This window comes from Rattus norvegicus, chromosome 13, assembly GCF_036323735.1.
Source record: "Rattus norvegicus strain BN/NHsdMcwi chromosome 13, GRCr8, whole genome shotgun sequence".
In the NCBI taxonomy this organism is placed as follows: Eukaryota; Metazoa; Chordata; class Mammalia; order Rodentia; family Muridae; genus Rattus; species Rattus norvegicus.
The window spans coordinates 49,516,443-49,534,950 of NC_086031.1; the positions used below are offsets into that span (position 1 = coordinate 49,516,443).

Here is an 18,508-nt window from a genome sequence, read left to right on the forward strand (position 1 = left end):
CCAGCTCCAGGCTGGCGGATCTGAGCGTGAGGTCGGGCTGCCCCTGGGACCTCTCAGGCAGTAAACAAGCCGTGCGTGCGTCACTTGTTTTGCTCCTGGGCAGCCTCATCAGCTGGACAGACCCTGACCAGACTTGCCAAGTTTATCCCCTTGGGTGGGCTGCGGGCTGGGAGTGGTGGATGGCCTGGAACTCGCCAGTCTTTCCGTGCTCCTGAAGCCGCAGGGCTTTATTAGGAGCAGCCATCTCTGGTAGCATGGTTTTAGATACCTGAGAGATAAGAAAAGGGCCACTGTGGCTTTACAGTGTATCTAAGGGATGGAGACCCCAGAAAACCGTAAAGGAAGAATGGAAGGGGGCAGGTCTGATGAGAGACACCAGAGAAGTTTCCAGAACCATGCAGCTCTCTGGTCTCAGGGCTTGAAAACGTTGGCCAGAACACCCCAAACCCCAACGGTTCAAATTCTTCCTGTCTTCTTTGCACTCCCAAGACTGCCATGTCTGCCCCAGCTGTCTCCCCAAGTCTATCCTGTCAGAGAGGGGTAAGCTGAGGGTCCATGGGCAGGAAAGAAGGCTTAGTTGGCTGGGGAAGGAATAGGGTGTAGCATTATGGATGGAAGGATTGCGGAAGCAGAAAGTCCACAGAGGATATAAGCCAAGGGTCAGAGTGGGAACCCCTGGCAGGGGAAGTGGAGTCACCACCCGACTCTCTGACTGGTTCTTCCACCTAAATTCTGCTTTCTCTTAGCAGGTGGAAGGAGATGACATTACTGGCCTCTTTTTGCAAAGGCAGAAGCAAGTTAAGTCACAGTCTACCCAGTTTGCAGAAGACCTGGGCTTCAGGTATGTTCCCAGACCTCTTTGGAGGAAGACAGGCCTAGGGAGAAGGGCACAGCCTAACAGACCAATCAGCTCCTCCGTTTCCAGCCCCACCCACCACACTCATCTTGAATAAGCCACATCCCGTTGCAGAGGCAGTCACTGCATGCACAGCCCCTGTGTGCAGATGCCTTTTGTCACAGCCCAGCAAACCCATCATCCCCTGCTGCCGTCCTCCTCCCACACCTCCTGCGCCAGCCGGCCTCTGTGCTTACCCCGTCGTGATATCATCATCCTCCGTCATGGTCTTGCCCATGAGGTCACTGTCGCTCATGTAGCCGGACTTGAGGTCCACCTCGTCAGAGTCCAGGGACTCCACCAACTCCAGTCGAGAGATATGGCTGAGCTTGCTGGGGCTCCGCATAGGCATCGTGTGGGAGTAGTGTGCCCGCTCCCCGTGCATGTACCAGGCTGGGGGCCCCTCGGAACGGCAGCTGCCCCCAACAGAGGGTGCGTCGCCAGCCTGCAGCCGGGGACTGGACTGCCCGTAGCGCCAAGAGAGAGGAGAGGAGCGGTTGGAGAGGCTGGACACACTTCGAGGGTTGGCATCATCACTGTCGTAACAGGACATCTCCAGGGAGCTGAGGAGAGAGCAGACAGCACAGAGTTAGTCCTCAGGCCATCCACTCATTGGGATGTCCCTATGTGAGGCCTTCTAAGTGCATGTTCCTTTGTTACGGTCTCTCAGGCTGTCAAAGGACAATGATCCTACTAAGTCAATGATCCTACTAAGTACCCAAGGCATGGATCCCATACTAAGCCTATCCTGCAAGTGTGGCCAGTGTTTAATATGTTTTTTGGTCATTTTTTTTTTTGGTAAATGGCCCAAAGAAAGAAATTAATCTTGCTGGCCCAGTGTTTCCCATCAGTGAGATGGGGTAATGCCTACCTACCCTATGTATGGTTTGTAGAGTTGAGAGGATTGTAGCCATACAAATCTGACTGGGCCTGATATATAGATGCTCAATGAACCAGAATGAGCCAGTGAGCTGCTGATCACCAGAGCTCAGAAGACCTTGACTCTCCACTTTATTCAGGGTGGACAGTCAAGGTGGCCATCACCTCTCTTTCCCAGTGAGCAAAGAGCTAGCTGATTCCCAGGGACCAGATCTAGATAAACCTAAAATCGAATGTCGAAGGTACAAGACAAGCTTTTAGGAACCTTGAATATTAAAGCAGACCCCAGGAAGACTGGTCAGCGATAGGCCTGGGCATCAGGGGAAGAAGTGGACCTCCTACCCTACCCCCAACCCTCTAGAGAACAGACATAGTCTTCATGGGTAGAGAACCCAGGAAAACAGATGAAAGGTACAGCAAGATTCAAGGTCACAAGCCTTAAGGCCATGAGGCCAGGCCAAGGCAGCTGCAGGCAGGCAAATACCAAAGGGCCTGAGTCCCTAGGTCCTTCTCCCACAGGGCCAGAGTGGAAATATGGCTGAGATCTGGCAAGAACGGTGGTCAGTGCTTTGGTTCAGCTAGCACCACGACCAAGCCTAGCAATGGCTCTGCTCAAAATGATTTGACTCTTCTCTATAAGATGGCCTGACAGGGTTGAATCAGTGACATGCATGAGGTGTGTGGGCCACCAAAACTGGGTGAGCTGAGGCAACCTATGGCTGGATGTGGGGTACACAAAGCAAAAGAATCTTTGATCTGTGACATTAGTCATAGGCCATTGGGTTTTTTGTTTTTTTGCTTGTCTGTTTTTAATTGTAAGTTGCTTGAAAAAAGAAAAGCCCTCCCAAATGGTCTCTATTGAGCCCCAGAAAATGGTCTTCCTTTTCTTCAGCAGAGTTGGAGGAGTCCTGAAAATTCAACACTGGTCCTTGTAGCCGACCCATGGCAATGAGTGATGCCCAGCATGCTCTCCGCTGGCCTACACCCATCCTTCCCTCTGAGCCCAATAGTCCCAGCATGCCTTGCAGGTCTGCATCAGCTTCTAGATACTGTGGCCCTCCCCAGGAACACCATCTCCTGGGAGGACAATGGAAGTTCCCTGATGACAGGGAAGCCACAGTCATGGTGTAACTCAGTCTGAATGCTCACCCAGTATTCCAGCACCTCGAGAGGGATCATCAGGGACCAGACCCAGGATGACTGTGCTGAATGTGGTGGGGACTGTCTCACCACAGGTGAAAGGTCGGGGGCTCACGCAGTAAGTACTTAGCAAAAATAAGCGGACCATGAGATGATGATGACAATGGTGTTGATGATGATGATGGAGGAAGAGGAGGAGGAGCAGGAGGAGCAGCAGGAGACCATGCCAAGAACATGAGAGTATACAGGGGAACTGGTTTGTAGCAAGCACATAAGGAGGGGAGGGTTCCCCACTCACTTCTGCCTCCGGCCTACCCGCTATGTTACTCTCTGAACACAAAATTCCTCTTCCTCTATTTTGAGGCTCTATTTTTTTTTTAAATTGTTGTTGGTTTGGTTTGGTTTTGTTCCTCGAGACAGGGTTTCTCTGTGTAACAGCCCTGGCTGTCCTGGAACTCACTCTGTAAACCAGGCTGGCCTCGAACTCAGAGATCCACCTGCCTCAGCCTCCTGAGTGCTGAGATTAAAGGAATGCAATACAACCATCCAGCTGTTTGCACTAAACCCCATCTCTGGATCTCAGGGGGAAAGGGTTCTAGCTCACAGCTGATCTTCTAACCTACAGCCAGTCCCTAGCCCCAGGCTTGCCTCTCAGGGAGGTCAGTTTTTGTTTCTTCTCCTGAACATCTCTACTTCAGACTCTTCTCACGGAGGGAAACCTACCTACAGAAATAGAGGATGTGGCCCAGAAGTCAAGTTTCCAAAAGAGGAACTGAGTCTAAGTCACCCTGTGAGTCCCAGGAGAAGGGCAACCTTGGCAGAGGCACCCTTGAACCCTGAGGCCCTCGGGGATGAGACTATGTTTGCTCTGAAGGCTGGTGCCTCATGCTGTGTGGACCCACAACTGCCCCCATCAGCCTGTGGGGTCCAGCATGTGTATCTTCTCCCAGGTCTTTTTTTCTAGTCTAGGGAATATTGCTCCAAGGTACAGGGAGAGATTGATTGATAAAAAGCACTTTACAAAGCAAAAGAACCATAAAAGCTGGGACACTGGTGTTTGGGTTATCCAAGTGTGGACCAGAGCTAATGTAAACTAAAGGCTAAGAGAGGAAGTGACCCGGAGTCCACAGTAAACAGAAGGCCCAGGCGCCCGTTGGAACTTTCTTTTCCATAAAGGGAGACAGGAGCCAGAGGCCCCCAGGCCCTTGTGTCAACCAGTCAGCTTTAGGCTTCCCTTCCCATCCAAGCAGAGTCTTCCCCCCTTCCCTGGGGCCTCGGGGCAGGCATGGAGACACCAGGAGACTGGAGCAGCTGCCTCTGCCCTGCTTCTGTGGGTGAGTCATTTGGGGTGTGACTCTTACAGCAGCTCAGCAATTCTCAGCGTCTTTGGCACCATTCTGGCCGGCGACTTGGCATGGAGAGATGTTCCAGAAACTTCCTTGGATAGGGGAAAGACTCATCTATAGGGGACTAGACCGTTGGATGACTCCGCTGAGTTAGAGCCTCCTCTCTACCTGGATTCCTACTTAGGGCTTGTGAGATGGACAGTGGCTGTATCGGGGCTCCTGAAGCAACACAGACCATTTTCTTCAGACACCCTTGACCACTTCCTCTCTGGTCGGCAGGAAAATGTTTAGGCGTTTGGGAGTAAGAGCCGTGTTTTCAGGGCAGGGATATGAGTGGGGATGTGGGAGGTGGTGAGAGGTAAAGGGAAGGAGAAAGGTCTCAACGAGGAGACCTAGGGCCAATGGGTGGAGGCCCCTCAAGCTGGGATTCAACAGCAGTCATGTTTTCCCACACAGACTGAGAGGCCCTAAGGTAACAGGTCCTCTGATATTGAAAGGACACAAGTATGTCTGGATGCTCTCCTGACTAGACATGCCCTGAGCTAGTAAAAGTCCCTTTCCCACTGACCCCATGCCCCAACTCTGCACTCAGTTTTCTAGCACCAGGAGACAGAGAGGAACCTACTGAGATTCAACTGAAGAGGTTTCTGGTTCTTAATACACAGGCTTCTAGTCTCTTATGTCCGTGCCCCATGATTTCCCAATCTTGGCTGCCTGCTCACCTCCCCCCTCAGAACTTAGCCGGGCCCTCTGTCCCCCTTAGAGCTGACAGTATGAGCTCATCTGAACAGCCCAGGGAAGCCCAAAGGAACTGAATGGGAAATTCTGACTCACGGGGGCCACTGCCAGAATGCTGCTCTTGGGAAAAGGGCTGCGAGAGAGCTGTGTACCCTACAGCTGGAGGCTTGGGGGTTTCTGTAAGGGCGGGGGGATGAGAGGGATTTCACAGGGTTGATTTTGTGGGTACTAGTATGTAGGCTCTGCTGGGCACTCAGCTCTCCTTTTGCAGTGATAGAAGGGACCAGAGGACACCTGGCTGGCAGAGGCTGATGAGCCCAGGTGTTGGGGGGGTCCTTGCATCCTAGAGGGATGGGACTGGAAAGCAGGAGGAGTTTTAGTAAGCGAAGCCCTCTTGAAAGAGGAGGAGAGTGCAGCCTACAGCAAGAACAGGTACCACAGATCACAGGCCGGCTTCCCACCTATACCCAGCCTGTCACGGGTGAAACCCTGTGCTCAAGCATAAGCAGAGGAAAGACTGAGCAGGGTTTCCGCTATGGTGCTGCTGGGTTTCTCTTTCCTCACAGCGCTGGCAATATGGGGCTCCAAACGCCTGTGTTCAGAGGCCAAGGCTGTCTGGTCAACTTGGGGTGCCCATGTGGAGGTGTGGGGAGACACTGAGGCCTTGCCCTCCAGACCCAGGGAGAGCGTGTCACCAAGGTTAGCTCGAGCTTACCTGTGAGTCACCTGGGAGCCTCGAAGGCTGGACATGGTTTCTTCCAGGTTCTGTCGAAGATCCAGAACATTCTGTACTGTCCTCTTTCTCTGCGACTCTGGATCTGGCAAGGAGAGCAGAAAAAGGTGGTGAATGAAGAGAACTTCTGGAAGGGACCTGGGAGCCAGGAAAGGGAAGACTGACCATATCTCCCAGAAGCTAGACTCTAGGGCTAACCTGCTTCCTCAAAGGTGACCAACGGAGCAGGTACAGCTAATGATCTTCATGTGTGCCCTGGGCTGGCTGAAGCCCCAACCCCAACAAGAGCTGCAGACAGGGCCCTTCAGAGCCTCTCTCTGAGTGACCACTGTTATCTCTCAGGCTTTGGTTTGGGGAGGTTCTTCTCACAGCAAAGACAGAAGTTCCTGGCAAGTTTTCCTGTGGTGGAGTGAAATGGGCCCCCTCCTCAAAATAACCTCCTTTGGAGCAGTGTGTTGGTGTGTACTTGCTTGGGGGCTCCTGGAGGAGGGGACACTCTGATGGGCAGAGCTTGCCGATTTCCACCGTGTAACTATCCCTACTCGGCCAGTTTCAATCCATCAACCTATCATGGGCCACAGTTCGGAAGGATTGGGAACGTGTGGAATTGCTCTGAGGGGTCTAAGAGGCGGTTCTGACAGTGTCCTAAAGGTGAGGTGGCTGGTGGGAGACGGAGATGAGCAGCCATTTTCTGGGGCACTTCGGACCCTATTCAAAGACTCCTGACCTCGGAAGAAGCACGGGTGTAGCCAGAGTCTGAACCAGTCAGCACCACTTTGCTCAGCCTTGGTTTCTGGATGATGTTAGCCTAGACAGATGAGAGCCTCTAACCGGAAACGAAACTTCACACTTTCTCCCATCCAGGGATGGAAATAGCATCCAAAATGATGCAACGACTCAGAGGACCTTCTTCTCCCTTCTATTGACCAACCCAAGAAATCTTTATCAAACACCCACTCTGGGTTGGGCATGGTGGTGCATGCACACCTTTAACCCTGGCACTCAGAAGGCAGAGGCTGGTGAATCTCTGTGAGTTTGAGGTCAGCCTGGTTTACATAGCAAGTTCTAGGCCCGCTGAGGCTACATAGTGAGGCCCTGTTTCAAAAGAGAAAAGAAAAAAGTGGAAAGAAAGAAAACAGAAAAACAACAAAACCTCTAAAAGAAAAAAACCCAAAATGAAACAAAACAAAACAACCCTCCCCCCAAAAAATATCCAAAAAAAAAACAAAAATCCCCAAAGATTCCAACTCAACTTGGTACCAGGCACTGGGCTAGGCTCTGAGAACACGAACGAAGAGGCTTGGACCGTGTCCCCTGAGTAACCTTGTACATAGGGATCCAAGTCACTGTCACTGAGGAACCAGTCTTCCCAATCCTTAAAACTGCTTCAGTGGTTAGTGACAGAGGTAACAGTGGGGCCATCCCTCTCCTCCTGCCCTCAACACTTCCAGCCTTCTAGACAAGCCAAACTTACCCCTATTCCCAGGCCCAGCCTCTCTCCACCCACAGACTCAGCAGGAGAGCGAGCTCCTTTTCGCTGCCAAAGAGAGCATTTCTGAATCCCCTAAGAGGTATGTTTTTTTTCTCAAGACTGAGCTCAAGCTGGCTGACTGACTGTCACTGGCTGACTGTCACTGGCTGGCTGTCACTGGCTGGCTGTCACTGGCTGGCTGTCACTGGCTGGCTGGCCAAGTGAGGCTGGGTGGGGTGGAAGGGCCATGCTGTGTGGCTCTTCCCAGTGTCTCTGGGACACCTTCTTCTAGGACCAGCTCCAATCTTGGACCCAGCCATCTTGTTTCCCTCCCCTGGGGTCTTGACCCTATCCTCCAGTTTCTCAAGCCAGTCCCGTGTACTCAGGCCTCCATGTTGGTGTCAAGGAACAAGGAAAAATGGCAGGCCTCCATGCCAGTGGTCTGAGCTCTGCCCACAGCCCTGGCGTCATCTCTCTGGCTGCCAATGCCTGTTTATTCTGGCAAGTGTCACCCTGCGAGCTGCGAGCTGCCTTTAAGTGATGGCTTGGCAGGGGACACAGTCAGGGTCAGACAGCGCACACCTATATATTTTAAGGTTTAATGTGCAAGACCCTGTGTGGGATTAAGAGCATAGCATGGGTTCACAGAAGGGTGATGCCTTCTACGACTTGGACGGAAGTGAGTCAAAGGTGCGTGTATCTCTAAAGGGTGTTTCCAAAGAGGAAAAGTGATGGAGCGTTAGTCAGAGGCTTCTGGGTATGCCCAGTGCTCTGCACACATCATCCAGTCCAACCCCAATGGGAGATTTGTGCTATCAGTCCATTTTACAGATGAGAACACTGACACTTTGAGATCAAATGAATCAATCAAGCTACTCACAGCTAGCATAAAATAAAGGGTAAAACCAGAATCTGAAAGAAACTCAACCTCTTTTATTTATTTATTTATTTAGATTATGATGTGGACCTCAGACTCGCAATGTTGAAGTCATCATGCATGAAACTCAACCTCTTTTGATGTAACACAGGGCACTCCTGCAGTGTCATGCGCAGTGACTGCATACAGTAAGTGCTTAATGATATCCCAAGATTTAATGAGAGCTACCACCATTTAAAAGTTTTTGTGTATGTGTGCGTTATGGGTATGTTTGTGTGTGTATGCATGTACGTATGTGTGCATATGTGTATATATATGTGTATATGTACACATGTGTGTTGTATGTGCATGTGGTGTTGGATAAAGATGTCCCCTTCTCATTAAGGAAAAATGATTAAGCTATAGAGTTGGTCAGCTTCATTCCTAATTCTCTACTTTTACCAAGCTTCAGGGCGCCGCAGGGAATGATGGGAACTAGAACCCAGAATCTTGGTAGTGACAGAGAACACTATATCAACTCCCGACACCTTCACTATATCAAATCACGGCACCTTCTCGCCCCAGCCTCCTCAAAGACCTCTACTGCAAGCCCTACATTCTTCCACATCAACAGAGTAGGTCACACACACCCCTCCTCCCCCCACCCACCAAGGACTCGACTCTTCAAAACCAGAGGTACCAAGGTCCTGGAAATGGCTTGGCCCAGTCCTGTGTGTCACAGGGTTGGTGGGAGGTCAAGGCGCAGGGGCACAACCATCTGGGAATGTCAGAGAGGTTAAGAGTTATCTGCAGGCACCAGGGTAGATTTAGAGATGGCAAGAAGGCTGTATTTGATGGGAATGACAGATCTGTTCAGTGCCCTGGTTGGGACAGTCCTGAAGAGGCTACACCCTAAAGCTCCCTGGGTGCCTCAGCAGTGTCGCCTACTGGCCATCTAGGGTATGACACCTTACATTTCCACAGCTGAGTCTGCTCTGTGTGTATGTGTGTGTGTGTGTGTGTGTGTGTGTGTGTGTGTGTGTGTGTGTGTGTAGTATGTAGTGTATGTGGTAGTGTATGTGTGGGGGGGATGATATTCATACTTCTGATCCCCAAGTCATTTTATGTATATTAAGTTATATTTGCAAAAGAACTCAACCCACCCCTTACCCTCACCCACTCCAGATCTGTAGCCTGCTCTACCCCAGCACCCGGCCTAGTTTTACTAAGCTTTTTCTTACCGTGTGCAGTGAGAATGAAGATCTGGGAAGGGGTGGAGGGATTTGAAATACTAGTTGATTTGTGATGACGTTAACATAAACTAAAATTAATGCTACTGGTTAAGTCCCCATGTCTTGGAGGCTGCCTCCCTGTGTCTTGGTCAACCCTATGGTCTCAGCCTGGGTAGGCCTGGGGAGGGGGTGAGGTACGTCAAAAATGGAGGAGTCTGGGGTTGGGGATTTAGCTCAGCGGTAGAGCGTTTGCCTAGCGAGCGCAAGGCCCTGGGTTCGGTCCCCAGCTCCGGAAAAAAAAAAAAAAAATGGAGGAGTCTACTGTTGCTCAGGAAGTTTCCAACTTATGTGACACCTTAGTGCACGTTAGAGCTAAGTTTTTGCAGAACGCATCTTAGATCTAAAGGATGAAGTATGTGTGTGAGTGCATGCATGTGTGTGTGTCACATGTGTATCATGTGTGTCATATATGTATCATGTGTGTATCGTGTGTATGTCATATGTATCATGTGTGTATCATGTATGTGTGTATCGTGTGTGTATCATATGAGTGTATCATGTGTGTATTACATGTGTGTATCATGTGTGTGTCATATGTATGTATCGTGTGTGTATCATGTATGTGTGTATCATGTGTGTATCATGTGTGTCACATGTGTGTATCATGTGTGTGAATTGTATGTATGTATCATGTGTGTATATTATGTGTGTCTATATACAAAGAGCATACTGTCTGTGGAGTCTTACTACAGAACCATAATCAAATATACTCGACACACTGGTGCATGCACACAGTAATGCCAGCGACCATGTGTTTGCCCCATGTGAGGCATGACGCTAAGCACATGACTCTGTGGTATTTCACTTGATTCATCATATTTGTCTGGATTCCAACCCTCCTGTTCTTTCTATCATGATACCCTGCCTCAGAATATGCTCCCCTCACCAAGGTGTGCCGATACAGTGTTCCGCAATACACACACAAGGCGATTTGGGTGGCTCTGCCTCTCACTGTGAGACAGGAAGGTGGCTAAGAAATTCATGAAGAAAAGAGGCAATTTGTGCCTGAGAAGGGAAGGCCCAGGGTACACTGGGAGGATGACACGAGCAGATTCCTTCTACCTGCCTTGCATCAGACAAGGGGAACAGGCCTCCCAAGAACGCCAAGACCGAGGGTTTGCCGCTAAGCTAAAAACTTGGACACTGGGAAGAAACTGACTTTCAATTTGGTGACAAGAACATAGTTCTTAGGCCGGCAGCTGTGGCTCAGGACGTTAATCTTAGTACTTGAGAGGTAGAGGCCAGCGGAACTCTGAGTTTGAGGTCAGTCTCATCTACAGAGTGAGTTCTAGGACAGCCATGTCTATATAGAGAAATCCTGTCTCAAGCAAACAAACAACGAAAACAAAAAAGAACACAGTTTTTTGTGTCAAGAAGAAAACCCACCATCCAGGTCCTCCACTGCCCCTTCGCAGCTGGGCTGACCCTGACCAGGTTACTTCATCTTGCTGTAGTTTTCCTTTCTGTTAAATGGAGAGGGATGATGACCTCACTGCAGTGAGGCTTATGGGCCTAGCTCACTAACACACTTAGCCTAGCCGGTCATACAGCACACTGCCTGGAAACACAGCTGGAATCTGGCAGAGGTGGGCAGAGGTGGGGCTCGAGCTCCCCACACTCTGCCACTCCCAAACAGGTAGGACCACGCTCTTGCTTGCCGAGGCCCTCACACCTGGACTTGGGACAAGTGCGATACACTTAGCAAACCTTGCTTCTGCACCACGAAGCCTGACTAGCAGCTTTCCTCAAGGGCTAGTCTTGCCTGTGGGACTCACTTTGCTACACGGATTTCCTCGGACCAGAAGGCTGAGCCGTGAGATGGTCATGGACAGGGAGCCTCCAGCTCCAGGGTAAAAGCCCCAACAGATTCAGGCCAAGCTCCAGAAGGAGGAGGCGCAGGGGGATCCATCACCCAGTAGTCAGATTCCCCCACGTTCTGTGAGGTTTTAATTATTAGCCAGCAATTAAGTAAACTGCAATAACTTTTGACTACTGAAGCCTTAATTACCTTCACAAATGCTTCAGAACCCACAAGCCATGTAGCTCAGGGGAGGGCAACTAAGAACTAACCAGGTCTGCACCTTACCTCTAGACTGGCTTTCTCTGTGAATGGTGGGGTGAGGTACAAGCCCCCAGGAGGGACAGAAGTGAGCCAAGAGGGAGCTGGAAAGCATTTGCCACCCTCTCACATTAAAGACAGGAAGTAACCTCTCCTCTAAGTCCACACAGGGGACTCAGGGCTGCTGTGAGTTTCCGTGCATGGGTTCTTTTTCTCACTGTCCAGTACTGTGGCCTGAGACAGAGGCTCAGATGTCTGCAGAAGAGGTAAGTCACAGCCAGAATTATCCACAGGGGATGGTCTGGGCCTAGATCCATGTAGAAATCCTGGCCAGCCTAAACGACCTGGAAACAGGAAGGACCGGGCCTCTCTGTGTCTGTTCCTCTCTCACACATCTCAACAACTCCTGGGAGGAAGAAAATTCCCCAGCCCTATTTGATCCCCAGTATGGGGGTCTGATCTTTAAATTCTGGAAATCTGTCACAATTTCAGCTTCTAAAAAGATTCCAGCCCTAGCCAGCAAGTCACTTTCTCCCAGTATTTACTGCAACAATCGTAAGACGCTGGAGAATTTCACACACCGCGGCCAGGATCCGTTAGGCAGTAAGTACTCTTGTGTTTCAGTGGGCCAAATGTCTCTGAGAACTGCAATCTTTTTGCCCTTCTGCTCCACTCGAGGACATAAATCTCCCAGCTCAAGCAAGAGCAGGCCATCACAAGGTTCTCCTGGTCTAAGGGCACATCCCAGGGTGCCCCCAGGGGCTCAGGGTTAAGCTAGGCAATTCTGTGGAATCTGCACCAGTCACTTTGTACTGGAACCATTCCCACCCCTGCAAAGACTGACTCAGGCGCCATAGCAGGGAAAGCTAAAATGTGACAAGTGACTGCTACACAGATCTCCCCTGCCCGAGGTTAGAGCACAGCAGCTTGTCTGAGGGGCAACTCCACCCTCTTTCTTCACCCCTTCCCCAATCATCTGCTGGCCCCAGAGGTCCTAGAAGGAGACAGGGTGGGCGGGCCTCCATGGCAGAGACACTCCACTGTCATGGGGCAGGCAGGCAGGAAACTATTTATTCTGTTACTAATCCCATCAATTCCTCTCATCCCCCCACTTAAGTCACAATATTGTCAGAGGCGGCTAACACAGAACCCTGCAGTGCGGCAAATCCTGCGCTGGTAGCTGTTCTGTGCACAACTGCTCCCCAAAGGAGTCCCCGGGGATTTTCTCTTTACCCTGGAGAACTGAACCCACTCAGTCAATGAGTGGGCTGACTGGAGCCCTCCCGATGGCTGCTCCATCATGAGGCCCCAGACAGAGCTGGGACTTCAAAAGAGAAAAGCAAACGCATCGGCCATATGGGGGCATTAGACAAAAACTACAACTACAAAGAAACCTGGGGCTAAACAAGAGAAGTACGCGGAGGCCTGGAATCCACCAGGCAGGAGTCGCCCCGCTTCATGTGCAGTTTTGATTTTCATTGAGGTAAAAGCCCCAAGCGAACACATCTCAACCAGCTGTGGAACTTGGGGAAATGACTTCTCCCTGGGCCTCAGTTTTCCTGGTCTGTAAGTAAGGGAGCAGTGTAGTTGACTAAGCGCTGCTAGTGTGGTCCTGTGACTTTGTGCTAGACTGAAGTCTGTATAAATGCTTGCTTTTAAGCATAGATTCCAGGGTGTCGTTCCCAGAGTTTTTTTGGTTCACGCGCCTAGAGGTGGCTCCCGGGAATCTGCGAGCTGCCAGCTCCTAAATGAGGTGATGTGATCAGAGGGTCCTACTTTGCATTTGTGTGAACGTTGCAAGAACGGGAGACCCGACAAAGCACCAGGGCTCAACATCCCCACCCAAAGTGATGGAGAAATATCGCTGGCACAAGTCGGAGCTCTGCTCTTCTGCGTTAAGACAGCCACCAAAATCTTGCCAGGTCTCTGGGGCTTGTTGCAGAGAACAACCACACGGGGGCGCTAGGGGTCCTCAGCCGCTTTCAGCCTTGCTTCGGGGTGATGCCGCAATGCTGTAGGATGGGCAGCTGTCTAGCTCTCGGGTTTGGGAGAAGTCGCCCAAAGGTCTCTTTCCCTCTAAATTCTTTGCAGGCTCTGCACTCCTGGAGCAGACATCCTTTTACCTCCCAGTCTCTGACCCTGGCTAAGTTAGCACGCTTGGGGAAGAGCCCAGTGTTTGCAGCATCGATTTTGTGGCGCCATCTACCCAGTTTAAGAGCAGGGCCTGGCTTACCGGGATTTTTCAACCACTTAAGGTAGAAGTGGGCTCTGGAGACCCACAGATTCCCCTGGCAAGCTCATATTCAGAGCCAAAGTTTGAGAGCGAATCCAGTTTGCGTTTCAACACAAGCGCCCGCCCTGAGAAGTGTGCGGGGTCTAAGTCTGTTCTCTGGAGGTTTCATTTCTGCTCTTTTGCAGTGTGCTTGGGGCAGGTGGCTTTCTGGGAGAGGTAGGAGGACAGACTCCTTCCATTATGCCCCATGGAGGTCCTTTTGGGAAGAGAGGAGGTCTCTTCAGCGAGCTGAAGGCAGGAAGGGAACCCACAAGGCTGGCTGCAATGGCAGCACAACTCAGCTTCACACAGCCTTGCGTACAAAGCAGCCTTTGGCAAAGAACTTGGGGAATGAGCTTACAGATCCAGGGGACAGCTACTTCTCAATGATTTGCACTTGGGGAAGGCTTTGCTAGATTAAGGACAATTAGTACTGAGGGCCAAGAGATCAGAAGAGGAAGGACCCTGTTTGGAATGACTGTTGTAAGGTCTGTTAGTTAGTCCACCTGTCCTTCCTTCCTTCCTTCTTTCCTTCCTTCCTTCCTTCCTTCCCTCCCTCCCTCCCTCCCTCCCCACCCCCTCTGTTTTGTTTGTTTTTGAGACAGGGGTTTCTCTGTGCAGCTTTGACTGTTCTGGAACTCACTCTGCAGACCAGGCTGGGCTCCAACTCAAGAGATCCACCTGCCTCTCCTTCTGAGGACTGGCATTAAAGGTGTGTGCCACTGCCACCTGGCTAGGTCTATTTCTAGTTCTTTTTCTATTACACTTCTAAAGAAATTCCTCTGATCCCATTCCCTTGAACACCAGGTTACAGGATGAGAGAGGATTCTGAAGATTTGGCGCTGGACTGGGCTTGTAAGCAGGCCTGCAGCAGAGGATAACCACTGACAGTCTGCCCATCTCAGACACTCAGGCGGGTCACTGCAGAGGGCAGGCCCTGGACCTCCTGCCTGGTGAACCTTAAGGTTTACTTTTGCTGGAAATGTTTCCCTTTTTAACAATGCCCAGAGCCTTCCTGTGACACTCTGCTCAGAAGATGTTGATGATGTCTTCTGTGCAGCTGCTTCTGGGAACCGGGAATGGTTGTTATAGCAACAGTTTACACAGCAGACAGCCATCTGCAGGCGAGGGAATGGGGAGGAGAGGAGAGGGGCTGGGCTCAGGTGTGAAGAGCATTGGGAGAGGCCTGGGGGGGTTTCTGGTTGTGACCCTAGTAATACTAGGTCTTGGCTAACTCTTCTCTCTCTGATATCAGGTACTGTCCTAGAGGCTTTATGTATATGAGCCCTGTTTGGTAGCACGACATGCCTGAGCTGGTCTATTTATTACTTCAATATCATAGCTGAGAAAACCGGAGACTGCTGTCCAGGGTGACACGCAGCACATGGCAAAGCCAAAATGTGAAGTCAGGTGTTCTAGCCTCGTCCAATACTAGCGCCACGAGCTAGAGATGGGGAGACATGTAGACGAGGTTTAATCACACGCTATAAAACCCACTTTTTAAAATATGTAATTCCATGGCTTGCACCATGTTTGTACATCATCGCTCATGTAATTTCAAAATATGTTATCGCCACCTCCCAGATAAGCCCGTACACTAAGCACTCACCTGTCTTTCTCTCCCTCCTCTAACCCTGGCAAACACTAGTCTACCTGCTGACTCTGCAGATCTACCCATTCAGGATCCCTCGTACAAACAGGATCACACACCTTTGTGGCTTCTGTCACTTCCAAGTTGGTCTATGTTGTATGTTTCACCCCCTGTTCCTTTTCATGGCTGAATAGTATTCTACAGTGTGGATAATACTTGCTCATTTAGCCATCATTTGATGAACATTTGCTTCATCTCTATCTTTTTCCCAGTATAAATAATGCTGCCATGAAAATTCACATGGGGGCTGGAGAGATGGCTCAGCGGTTAAGAGCACTGACTGCTCTTCCAGAGGTCCTGAGTTCAAATCCCAGCAACCACATGGTGGCTCACAACCATCTGTAATGAGATCTGATGCCCTCCTCTGGTGTATCTGAAGACAGCGACAGTGTACTCATATACATTAAATAAATAAATTTAAGAAAAGAAAAAAGAAAAGAAAACTCACACGTGTGTGGACATCTTCTATTTCCCTTGAGTGTGTGCTTATGCTATAGTTATGCTGTGCTTATGTTATGTACCCCTAATATGCTTAGGATCCTGTGGTGACTGTGTATTTAACATTCTGAGGAATGGCTGCGCTGTTGCCCAAAGTGTCTGCACTGTGCCTCATTCTGGCTTTGGGCTAGCCTCGGCAACACTTGCTATTATCTATCGCATTGTGGCCAGCCCAGTGTGCCAGGCTATCTCACCACAGATCCAACATGTGTCTTCCTACTGAGTTAACAATGTTGAACACCTTTTATACTGGAACTAATTAAGGTGTGATTCCCTCAACTGCACTAGCCACATTTTAAGTACTCGCCAGTGACCTCGCCACGTCGGCTATGGATACCACTCAGCCTTGCTACTAAGCATTACTGAAAGTGCTAGGCACTGTGTGCCGTGTGGGAGTCCATTGGAGTGGGGCTGGATAATACCACCAGCTCTTTCTCAAAAAGTCTCGCACACACCCTGCCCTGAGCCTCCCTTCATTCCTCCAGAATCAGCCCCCTGGGCGGGATTACACTGTGTGTCCCAAGCTTCATGTTCCCAGGGTCCTGACACTGGGACCCAAAGTGGGTCAGTCATAAGCTTGCCAAGAGCATGACTAGACCTAGTGGCGGTCAGGAGCAGAAGGTAAGACCTGGCTGTATATGTGGCTGCCTTTCACATAGCTCCACCCCCAGGATAAGGTCTCTCTCCCTCAGACCTGTTCCTAAAAGCTGCCACCCTTCCTCCCAGAACCTGTCGGTGGCAGTGACTCTGTCAAGGTGACGCAGCCTGTGGACCTCTGACCAGGCCTGACAGTGGAAGACGTCAGTGGAAGGTATAGGGTTGATTTGAAGATTCTGAGGAAGAAAGCTAGGGGCAAAGTTTGGACTTTGTAGGGTTGACCCAGAAAAAGGAGTGCCCCCAGCCATGGAAGCTATTCGCTCCTCCAGATCCCTGAATACCACCCACACAGCATCTGATGCGACCTCAGCCCTGGTGCTGACTGACACTCGGGCTGGGTTGCCTCTCAGAGGACTGTAGTTCTGAGACCGCCTTCTGTGTTGCTGATCCCCAGCCGCCATCACCGAGGACCTTCGCGTCCAGCCATCTGTCACTACCTCCAGGGTGACCCTCAATGCCCTAGACAAAGGCTTGGGAGCGTCCACCTACCCCCTCCCAGGGCTTAGGCGCAAGGCAGAGTTACCAAGCTGTTAGCTTTAAGAACAGCCTTCAACTGTGAGACAGAGAAGCCCGAGGTGAGGAAGAATGAGGTCTGCGGAAGAGATAGTGGTCTTGGGGACAGGCAGGGATGGGAAGAAGGGAGACGATGGCCTGAGCGTGTTCTACGTGCTGCAGTTGATCTTAAACTCAGGTAGACATTCTGTCCTTGGGAGACAGCGATCCCGGAGGGGATAAAAATAGTTCTCCTCATGTATAGGTGTTTGGTTGTGAGAGGCCAGTTAACTCTCTAAGGGATCTAGGTTCCGGTCTCTTTGAAGCCCTTGCCTCCCTCCTACATAAATTACCAAAGCCAACAGAGACAACCTGGCTGGGCACAGGAGGCCCCCTCCTGACTAGCGTGTTGCAGCCAGAGTCCTCACAGACCACAGGATGAGGCCTGCCCTCCACACTGGGATGAACGAGATAAATCACTGCCAGGAGACAGGGGAGTCATGGGCCACTGGCCAGGCCAAGAGTTTTCTACCTCCACGATGCAGGGCTGCCTGCCAGTCTTGCAGGACTAACTGGCAGCCACTGCTCCTGTCCAACACTTCCTCAAGGGAGTCCTTCCTCCCCAACTGGGCTTTGTCCCAGAGCAGCAACCTGCAAAGCTTCTGGCCTTGGAGAGAGCTTCCTAGAACGCCTGGCAGGCAGGGCTATGGCCTGCTTGGCAAGCCAAGGCCAGTCATTGCCTGCACAGAACATTCAGAATTCTCTCTCTCTGAGGCAGCCTGGGGACCTGGGCCACAGAGCCACCTGCGAGCACAGCAGAAGCAGCAGCAGCAACAGGCAGTGCCTTCATCTGCTGCTTCTTCACCGGGAATACCTCAGGAGGAAGAGTAGAGATTAGGACTAAGGCTTCCCTGCCCAGTCCTGCCCTCACTAGCTGGTCTCTGCCCCTGAGGAACCTGGGTCTCCTACAGCTTAAAGGACAGCACCTTCAGCAAGAGTTCCAGTCTGGGAGCAGAAGTTCTGTGTCCAAGTCTCGGGATCTTCTGGGGCCTGCGAGCAAGTAGATTAGTCTCTCTAGGCCTCAGTTTCTCCTGGGAAAGATCATTAAGCCCATTCCTTAATGATCTGTTGAGAGTGGGGGAGGGGAGCTCCGAGGGGAGAGGACTAGAAGAACACGTGAGCTGAGCGCCTGCAGAACCAGAGGGCCATGAGTTGCTGCCAGCCTCCAAGGGCAGGGGGTCCTCATGGGGGACCCCATCAGAGTGGGGCTTGGGCAAGATCAGGAATAGGGGAATGCCCAGGCCTTCCACCAGCCCATGCCTAGCCCTGCAGAGCCTGCAGTCAGCTCAACAGCCATGTACCTACTGGGTGGCTGAGCATCTTAGGGGGTGGAGCCATTCGAATGGAGGTCCCTGAACTTTCCAGGCCTACCAACCTGTATCTGAGTTAAAGGGCAATATGTCTTCCGATGTGGAGTGCCTACTACTCATACCCTACTTAGGCCTGGCTGCCCAGGTGTGTCCAAGGCT

The 18,508-nt window shown here is 51.1% G+C and overlaps 1 protein-coding gene and 1 long non-coding RNA gene across 9 annotated transcripts in view; one reads left to right on the forward strand and one right to left on the reverse strand.

Moving 5' to 3' along the window:
• The window catches only part of Nav1 (neuron navigator 1), a 252,363-nt gene that overhangs the window by 97,688 nt on the left and 136,167 nt on the right, over positions 1-18,508 (reverse strand). For all 7 annotated transcript variants that reach the window (XM_063272611.1, XM_063272612.1, XM_063272610.1 and 4 more), the window contains 2 exon segments: positions 5,714-5,816; positions 1,093-1,458 (listed from right to left, as the gene is read on the reverse strand). In XM_063272611.1, the coding sequence (XP_063128681.1) occupies positions 1,093-1,458; positions 5,714-5,816 (469 nt within the window).
• On the forward strand, positions 1,457-15,775 carry LOC134481562 (uncharacterized). Of its 2 annotated transcripts, XR_010057212.1 has the most exons (4): positions 1,457-13,331; positions 13,501-13,664; positions 14,303-14,393; positions 14,489-15,775. It is a non-coding gene; the product is annotated as an uncharacterized LOC134481562 (long non-coding RNA). The 2 variants fall into 2 exon arrangements; XR_010057211.1 differs by having other exon boundaries at positions 1,457-14,393.